The sequence below is a fragment of the Manacus vitellinus genome, unplaced genomic scaffold (assembly GCF_001715985.3).
Source record: "Manacus vitellinus isolate BGI_N305 unplaced genomic scaffold, ASM171598v3 scaffold_33_pilon, whole genome shotgun sequence".
Lineage (NCBI taxonomy): Eukaryota > Metazoa > Chordata > Aves > Passeriformes > Pipridae > Manacus > Manacus vitellinus.
Genome location: NW_021940478.1, coordinates 7650576 through 7659745, shown reverse-complemented (window position 1 = coordinate 7659745; position 9170 = coordinate 7650576). Strand labels below are relative to the sequence as shown.

At 43.1% G+C, this 9170-nt stretch overlaps 1 protein-coding gene across 1 annotated transcript; it reads right to left on the bottom strand.

The window, feature by feature from the left end:
- Positions 1 to 7593, bottom strand: LOC103760968 (ribosyldihydronicotinamide dehydrogenase [quinone]). Its single transcript, XM_018076850.1, has 7 exons — positions 7425 to 7593; positions 7206 to 7265; positions 5477 to 5641; positions 4408 to 4538; positions 3421 to 3534; positions 2127 to 2219; positions 1 to 1280 (listed from the first exon to the last, which is right to left on the bottom strand). Exons 1-7 carry the CDS (start codon positions 7591 to 7593, stop codon positions 1107 to 1109), a joined length of 906 nt encoding a protein of 301 aa, XP_017932339.1. The 3' UTR covers positions 1 to 1106.
- Positions 7594 to 9170: the final 1577 nt, after the last annotated feature.

The following is a 9170-nucleotide window of genomic DNA, read 5'->3' as shown; positions in this document are numbered from 1 at the left end:
TTTGGGCCACTTTCTTTTAATACCAGAGTGCAAAGCCAGCTGTTAGGTGAGCTGGTCAAAGCAAGAAGTCGGGTAGCTAAGTGAGAAACCTGCCCCTTGCCATATGAACCAACAGGGTTAACAGCTCTCAAAAATAATCCTGCTACAATTCAAGGTAAAAATCACGGATGTTAAGAGCCAGACAGTCCTTTTGTCCCACCAGATCCTGACCCATAGACAGACAGTGCTCCTGCAGGTTTTCAGGTCGGCATCCTGCCTTGCCAGCTGCCAGTGCTGGAGATCTCCAAGGAAGCCATTGACTCTGATGGTGGAGGGGATGCAAACACCAACCATGACTGGTGTGAAGGGGCAGGAAGCACCCAGGATTCCTTTTTGTCTCCCCTGAGGGCAACCAAAATAGAGAGGTCCCTTTGATTTTAGGAAGCTACTTAGTTTACAAATGGGAGGTGCAGTCTACAAAGGAAGGCAATTCATGCACATACCACTGTACAATATTTGTATTTGTTTTCCCCCTTTTTTGGTAGGTGTTGTAGCTTTAACATTGCTTTGTGAATATGTGGAAAAGCACAAGGCTACCCACAAGGCTTTCCAGCTGTCAAAGTCACTGTGCAACTGTACATCCTTTTGCACTGCTGATGATCTGGCTTCATAGCTCAAAGGCACAAGGTAGAGCCCTCATGGCCACTCCTCCTCTTTTAAACGACAAGTGTGAGTAAGGGCAGCATATTCCCTGGACAATTAAAAAAAGTGGCAGCTGGTACAAACAGCGTTAAAATAACCTTGGCCATGTACTTTACAGTTTCACAGGCAGCAATGGTATAATCTCCCATTAAATACCACATGTCTTACCAATCACACTTAGGCAGGATAATATCACTGTTTATGTGAGCAAGCAGAGCTTCATAAAGAGTTTTGCACCCATCCTTAATGAGAATCCCTCAGGAATCAATGGAGATAAATGCTATATTTTCAGTTAAACTGCTAGCTGCTGTCTTCCAGATTCTTAAAAGACATTTGAATTAGGAGATTAGCATTCAGGTATTTAGATAGAGCATCTAAAAGAATGGAGAAAAACGATCTTCTCTCTGTAGTCTTGTACCTGAACACTACTTGAAATACCACTCAGGAGAGCAGTTGATGGGTTCTTCCTTCCAAAGAGTCTTCAGACGCTGGGTCCAGCCAGTCAGCATCTCCTTCCTCTTCTCCTCAGAGACATTCTCTGGAGCATAACAGATGTGAGGTTCAAGGACTTTGACACCACAGAAGTGCATGATTCCATGCTGGATGCAAAACAAAGAAAGAAATGCTTCAGGAAATAGTTAATTCTTTCGATTGAAGAACATGCATGATTCAAATCTGAACCTGTTTGTCTGACCCAGGATCTGGCAGGTTCTGTAAATGTGTCCATTTATCAGAGAAGGGAAATAAATTGCTTTTACACCAACAGAACTCTTCTCTTTGGCTGCTGTACTCTCTTCAATGTGCAAGGATCAGAGACAGCCTAACGTTCATTGTCCTGGTTGAACTTCCTCCGATTGTTCCTGAACTGCAGTGTCTTTCACATCTACTTCCAAACTGGGGGTTTGGATTTTTTTTTAACCTTTTCCCTCTGAATGAAGGCTACTGCCTGTGGAATCAACTCAGCTTGCCATTTTCCCTCTGCATATTTCTGAATTCAGTGTCATGCTTCACGTTTTTGTCACCTTTATTTGCGAGCTCTGGAGCTGGACAGCTCCTCAGGGGCAGGCATCTGGTAATTGCAAGGGGTAGGAGATCATGGGTGACTCCCCTCCTGCCCTGCATCCTACATCAGGTAACCTTGGGGAACAGAAATCCCACACCCTGGAGATAAAGGAAATCCTGTAATATCAGAGAAACTGAAAAGGCTGACAGCATAAGCTGTCTCCAAATTCTAATCTGAAGGAAGGGGCACAAAACAGCTTTAAACCTTACTGGGCTTTTAAATTAGTCTTGAGATTTTAGGGCCCAGTTTATAACCTGCAGATGCTTGGAGTGGGCAACTTATTAATTTCTTATTATACTTCATATAAAATAAACAATAAAACGTGTTAAAAATAAATAGTAAAAATGAAAGCAAACAGTAACCAAATATTCATACATTATACCTGCATGGGCCACAGGAGATAACGAACATCACCTCTGCTTGCATATGTCTCTTTGGTTCCTCCAGTGGTGAAAGAAAACAGGGATAATTTGTCCTAGAGTTAAGAAAGTGGTGCTGGAGTTAGACACATTTGAAGAAGAATGGCCCAACAGTTCAGGAGATATTCAGGGAAACCGGGATAGCATAAATTTCTGGAAGACAGAGTGTCTTCTTCTTTCCCAGACTTTGCTTAAGTCCACCTTAAAATTTGGGCTTGCTTGTCACTTGCCAATGAATAAATAAAGAACAAATTATTCCCCAGGTGTTCTAAACCACCATGTTTCTTTGCTTCTGTAACTACAGCATTAGCCATGGGCCTGTGCTCAGATTCTCTTAATCTCAGTTTTAGCTTCTGTAATTGAAATAACAGTTTTCTAGTGCAGTATCCCAAGTGCCTTGAGCCTGCACTCTATATGCAGCTGTGATCACTGGGGATTATGTCAGTGAACCAGCCATTTCTGAAATTTAAAGAAACTGAAATGTTTGGAATTGTTGAGAAGATCAGAACTAGCAGAGATTAACATGCAGCAAACATAAATATGAAACTAATATTGATTGTTTCCGGATGCTGCAGCTGTTACTAAATAAGATCCATCAGACACCAGACTCCAGAATTTTCCATGCTGTGAAGAATTAAAAATTTATGAAACATCATCAAGAGAGGCTGGTCTTACCTAATTTAGAAGTTACAGAGAAGAAAAGGTTCAAAGTAGATAGTTGCGACAGAGGCTCCTACACTGAATATGCCAGATTTCTGATAAAGTTTTATAGTTCTATTCTAACCTTTAAGACATCTAATCTCAGAACAGGACTTTGACACCTATTCTAGTATGTCAGTCATGACAGATATGTGCAGTGCTGTGGTGGTGGGAATAATGACAGACTTAAGTTTTAGGAAATGGATCAATTTAAACTGTTGACAAGCAGTATGTTACACTGTGACAATCCTGCCAAATGATAAATCCCATATAGTAGGCCAAGTAAAGGTCTCTATGCGATGTTTAAATCTTTAGGAACCACTGCATTCTCCTTATTGTACTGCCCTCCAGACAGTCTGAACAAGCCAGAAAGTTACTCAACATGTTACTTTATTTCAAATAAAGTAACAATATTTATTTATTGAATATTTACTTATTGAAAGCGTTTATTTCAAGACAGCATAGAGCGAGAGCTTTAAACAACTACAAAGTGAAAGAAAGATCAATGTCCAGAAGAACATTGTGCAAACCTTGACCTTAATAATCTCAAAAACATACCTGGAGCAAACCGCCATCATAACACTTGGAAAAATCATAAGCAAAGCCTCGGACCAAGACTCTGTCCATCCAGCCCTTCAGGATCGCAGGCATGCTGAACCAAAACAAGGGAAACTAGGCAAAGAGGAAATTACCTGGTTAGCACAGAGAGTCTGGACCACCCTTAGACCTGGTTCACAGGCCAAATCCTATTCTCTGAGTCTGTTCAGATCTTGTACCTGCCTTCTTCCAGCTCTCTGTCAGGAGAGGCAGTAACTGTGCTTGGCAACAGGACCTGAAGTGCTTTCTGACTGTAGGAGTCTCGGGGCCACACCTGAGCATCTACAGCACACTAACACTAGGGTGCATGTGAGAGCTTCCACCCAGATTAAAGTTGGAAAATGATGAATCAGGAAGGTGCCATTTCATTCAAACTTTGGACTGTACAGAATCACTGTACAGAATCCTATGTGTGAAATGCAAAAGCAACAGATGATCTAATGCCTTATTAGCAGGACTGACATCAGGTGACCAGTGCTGATCTGACAATCTGCTGAAAAATGCTGGGGGATCTTAAGACAGACTTACTTTCACACCCTGCTGATATCATGACTCCAAATCTCTTTATTGAGAAGAAAACTACTACTTTAACACTTGGACCCTTAGTGTATAGATCTTCCAGTTAGCCTGTGGGACTACATCCCAAAGCTATCATGTCTTAATTCCTTTATCTTGAACGCTTTATGGACTGTTTTTCTAGGAAGCATCACTATCACTAAACCTTTGTACACACTGCAGCACAGAAGAAAAACTCTAAAAGCATTACCACAATTGGCCTAATTTGAGATGGAAACAAAGTGCAAACTGGACAATCACCACTGTCTCTACAAGTGGTCAGTTTAGTCAGCAGCAAATTCTGAATGACTTTATGGTGTCTTTCAGAAGCTTCTTTTCAATAAATAAGAGATAAAGTGAACAACACAACTGAAGTCTATTTAAAATAATGACCTGAAAAATCAGCAAGTCTGCTTCCTGCACCTTCTTTTGCTCTTCAACCAGATCTTTGGACAAACCTCCCCTCTTGTAAGCTTCCCACGTCTCCACACCATAATTGAACGCTTCCGAGTTGTGCAAGCGACCTGTGGGTAGAAGTGAAGTCATTCCTTGCCCTGTGTCCAGCACCAAGCCAGATAAGACTTAACTACAGGTTGCCATCTACAGCTGTAAATGGAGTCACTGCTTTCCATTTTCCCTATTTCCTTTTCTTTGGTGGATATTCAGCATCATCACATCTGAAGGTGATTTGATTTTAAAGTGGAGAGGAATGTAGAGCCTCAGAGTCCTAAACTTTCACCTTCCTGTAGCAACATACCAAGTGCAATATGAGAACCTAAACTTGGCTCAGGACTCTGGTGATGGAGGTGGATGATGTAAGAGAATTGTGCTAATTGTTCTGCCTCTGCCTTAGGGTTTACTGAGACCATCATGCACTCCTAAGCACGATGGAGCTGCTTTCCAGCCTCTGTAACTGGGAAACTCGGCAGGTGCTGGGGAACCACTATTGGCTGTCTCTGCTGATCCCACAGCAATTGGGTGAGCTGATTCAAGGATGTCTGAATCAAGCATATAGGTTTGTTCTGTTGCTTCAGCTGGCAGATCATCAGCCTCTAGCAGAAGACAGAGGCAGTAGCCTTGTGAACTAAATGGTAGCAAGTCACAGAATGGTATCTGAAGACTTTTCCTCTTCACGAGAAATGGACTTCAGAGACTGACTGTGGACATGTGCTAATGAATTTTTCCCTCTCAGTAATCTGACTGGGAGACAAAGTTCCTGTTCAGGAGTGGACTTTTGGAAATGCTGTCTGGTTCTATATAAGTTTCTTATTAATGAAATAAGTTTCTTATTAATCTCTTGATGGTGCAAGGGCTGGAGCACCTCTCCTATGCAGACAGACTGAGACAGCTGGGTTGTTCAGCATGGGGAAGGCTCCAGGGAGACTTTTGTCAGCCTTCTGTTACCTAAAGGGGGGCTTACAAGTTAGTATTGTTGATAAAGGTGTATTTTGGCTAGTCTCACCAACAATGTCATTTCTTGTTGCTCTTGGCTCAAACTGCATTGCATATAAATCCGACACCGTGACACTGCAGCCCTGCTTGGTCAATTCTTCCACAGCAATCTTCAACAGAGATCCGTTGAAGGACTTGGGCTCTTGATGTGCATAGACTATCAGGACCTTTTTCCCTGGAGGCAGAAAGAAAACCAGAAGACAACTTGGAATAGAGGAGGCAGATGCAGAACAATTTGTGGAGCTGGGGCTTGGTCCTTCCTTTTTCTCTAGTGTGTTTTCCAAGTGGCACAAAACTAGTGGAAACAGAGTGACAGTGGCAGGATTTGACTCCTGCTCAGCAGCAGTGAGTGACTCCTGAGGCATTAATCGCTGAATGCCCCCAGCCCAGCAATTCTTTGCAACACTGGGCTTTCCGAGGTGGAAGTCAGTGGACAGTGGATGTGTTCCACAGCAGGTCACACTGCCCTACATAAGCACTACTCAGTCCCTCCTCGAGTCGATGTTTCTGTTGCTCTGATTCCACTATCCCCCAAAAGCAGTGCCAGCCTAGATTCCCTCCAGTGTTGTGGCAACAACTTCTAAAAGCTCAGAGCAACTTCCCACTGCAATGTGGGATCGCCTCATCTTCCAGTTCAGCCCTGTGCAATGACGACATCGGGGTAGGTGTTTAAGATGCCACTGCCCCATTTCAGCATCACAACAGTGACTTCAATAGAAAGCAACAGGATTTTTTTCTCAGAGATTAGGCTGTCTAATGTATCTCAAACTGCTGTCAAAGTGGATTCAAGGTAAGCTGAGTAGCCAGGCAGATATGTTGGGATGGAGCTTTTTCAAGGGATGTAAAAAGATGTATCAGAGCTTACTTGTTCAAAATTTTACTGAATATGGGCTATTCAATTTTAATAATTCTCTTAAAAATAATATTTCATCAGTGAAAACAAGTCTGTATGGGATAGTAGTTGTTTATACATAACCACTGCAGTGAGGGAAATTCCCAGGGACTGTTGAAAATGACTGGAGTTACAAGACATGCAGCTCTTGGTTCCTGACTGCCAACACTAAGCTTCAGGCATCTCGTAAGCTCAGTTTCTCCATGACACAGCTCCTGATGTACATCCCAGAGCACCACCTGCTAAGTGACAGGCAAGTTTAGGCTGTTAGGGATAACTAATGAATGGAACCCGAGCTGAATGTTTGAAGAGACAACAGCTCATTTTTAACCTAATTTACAAGTAGTGACTCTTACTCCAGGGAGCATAGTGCCCATGAAACAAGAGCTTTGCAAAAAACATTAATAAAACTTGCAGGTCAAACACTATCGTGAATTCAAGGCATGTATAAACTCTGAAAACTCTTGCTCCACAGCTTAGTCTGGAACATCAGGAGCAGTGACCTCTTTTCTGCTTTGGTGTTTCTGCTGGCTCTCAGCAAAAAGGGAGCTCAGTACCTGGAGATTCCACAAGCTCCCAAAGGTGGTAATTGATTGACTGATTGACTGAAAGAGATTGATTCTGCAAAGCTGCCAGATTGTTTCCCTTTCACTGGTGCTGAAGGCGCCTGGACACAGTGTCTGGGGAGACCAGAGTTTTCCGAGGCATCACTTACTGAAGTAATTTCAGTGGTTTGAAAAAGTAAGACCTCAAAGTCACAACTAAACACGGCAGCGAGGCCCCATCCCTGAGGTGTCCCTTGCCCAGGCCTGGAGTGAGCAGCATTTTTATTCGCATTTGCTCTTACCTGCCATTGTCCGGGAGCACTGGAGAGCTTCTCTCCTGAGAATCTGGTATGGCCTGAGAACTCAAAGGAGAGCAACATCAGGAACAGGTGAGATGAGAATCGCTGTTTTAGGACGGCCCTGGGCCATCGCGCCGCTCCCGGTCTCGTGCCGCCCTCTGGAAAGCGGTTCAGGAGCGGCCCCCGGATCCCCGGCCCCAGAGCAAGCCGGGGTACCCTCACCTGCTCCTCGGGGCCCAGCGCACACCTGCGGACGGACTGGGAGCGGCTCTTCCCGGCGGCCCCGCTGCCCGGGCCCTGGGGCAACGCCAGCGCGGGGCGGGATCGGGATCGGCGCCGCCCGCGGCTCCGGCTGTTTTCTCTCTCTGTATCTGGTTTCTATCAGCTTCATTTGGTACTCCTTAGTTCTAGTTTTTGTACTTTGAGTGACAGTGAAGAATCAGTCCGTACTCTTCCCCTCTGCCCACTCTGTTGATTTTGTGGACTTGCATTGCGTGCTGGCTGAATCACCTCTTTTCTGGACTGTTGTTCAGGGCGGATCTTTGTTCAAACTGCTCTGCACTTCCAGTCCTTCCTATTGCTCTTTTCTGTCCTTTTCCTGCTGTGTCATTTCTTGAAGCAAGGGAACTAGCTCTACATATAGTTTTCATGCTGTGGACATGCCTTGGATTTCCCTAGTGGTATAATGATTTTATGCTTTGTGGTCTTAATTCCTACTGTAAAATTTGCTTTTTTTTTTGACTGCTGCAGAGCATTGAGCTCAATGTCTGTCTGGAATTATCTGTCATAAGATTTTACTCCTGTGTGGTGGTAGTCATCTCGGAGCTCTTGATTTTGAAAGTGAGGTCAAGTTGTTTGGCTTGTCTCCCACAAGCATCTCTTAAGATTCACAGGGACTGAAAATAACTTTTACTTGTCTAGCCTCCTGAGGAGCATTGAGAACACTGTGCTGGTCTTAATTCCCATATAGATTAGAAACAACCCTTGTGATTTATGAATGACTCACCTATAGGAGAAATTTGGCACATGTTGGTAGCTTAAATACTATTCTTCAGATGTATTCCAGGTACACTTCTCTACTGTTACCTAAAATACTTTTACTCTTGATTTGTAACTCCAAACCCTCTAGTGAAGATTAGTAACTGTTTTTTTCTCTGAAAAACTAACCAAGGAATGTTGCTTTTATTGGGGCAGGCGTTGGACACATAGATGAGGAGGGCAGAGACACCTCTTTTTTTACACGGCTGCACTATTTGTGCACTTATTGTCCACTGATTTAGGAAGTTCATGAACTGGACTTAATTCTACCTTCAGCTTCAGGGAAACCAACCACCCATTCTTAAAGAGTAACCTCCACATCAAACTGCAGGTTGTTTATTCTGGAGTGGGCACATCATCAGCTCTTATTGAAGGCATTTCAGTGCAGAAAAATGTCTTGGGTTTTGATGAAGGAAAAGAGAGAATGTGGCCATGATTTTATTACTTAGGCACTGGGGTGACCTTGGAACATCAAGGCTCCAGTCTTTGTGTCAAGCATTGCTGAAAACTTTAACATGCAGCAGCAGTTGCGTGCATACACAGCTCCTGCTGTGCTGTAGAAGAAACGCCCATGCTTTATTTACCTAAGATTAGGTTTCAACTGGGTGAAAGATTTTAAGGTAGCAGTAGCTCATTTTTGCCTGTCATTTATGTGATTTTAAACCTGTATTTTTTAATTTATTATTAATTTTTGTTAAATATCTGGCCTAGAAAGAAAATAATTTGTTTTGTCACAGTTCCCTCTGAGAACTAATTCATACCTACTACAGGGAAACACAGTTAGCATTAACTGAAGGAAAAGAGAAAGTTCTCATAAGCAGGAAATTGTGGTTTGTGTCAAGGTAAACACTTAAACTGTAAATTCAACTAAGCAACTGTCCCTGGAAATCACAAGCAAGTGTCCTTAATTTAGGAATTTTCTTTGGATAT

Coding starts and splice junctions, on each gene's coding strand:
- LOC103760968 (XM_018076850.1), bottom strand. CDS start 7,593: ATGAAGCTGATAGAAACCAGATACAGAGAGAGAAAACAGCCGGAGCCG. Junction 5,642..7,205: donor GTGCTCCCGGACAATGGCAG/GTAAGAGCAAAT, acceptor TTCTGCCTCCAG/GGAAAAAGGTCCTGATAGTC. Junction 4,539..5,476: donor AACAAGAAATGACATTGTTG/GTGAGACTAGCC, acceptor TTCTACCCACAG/GTCGCTTGCACAACTCGGAA.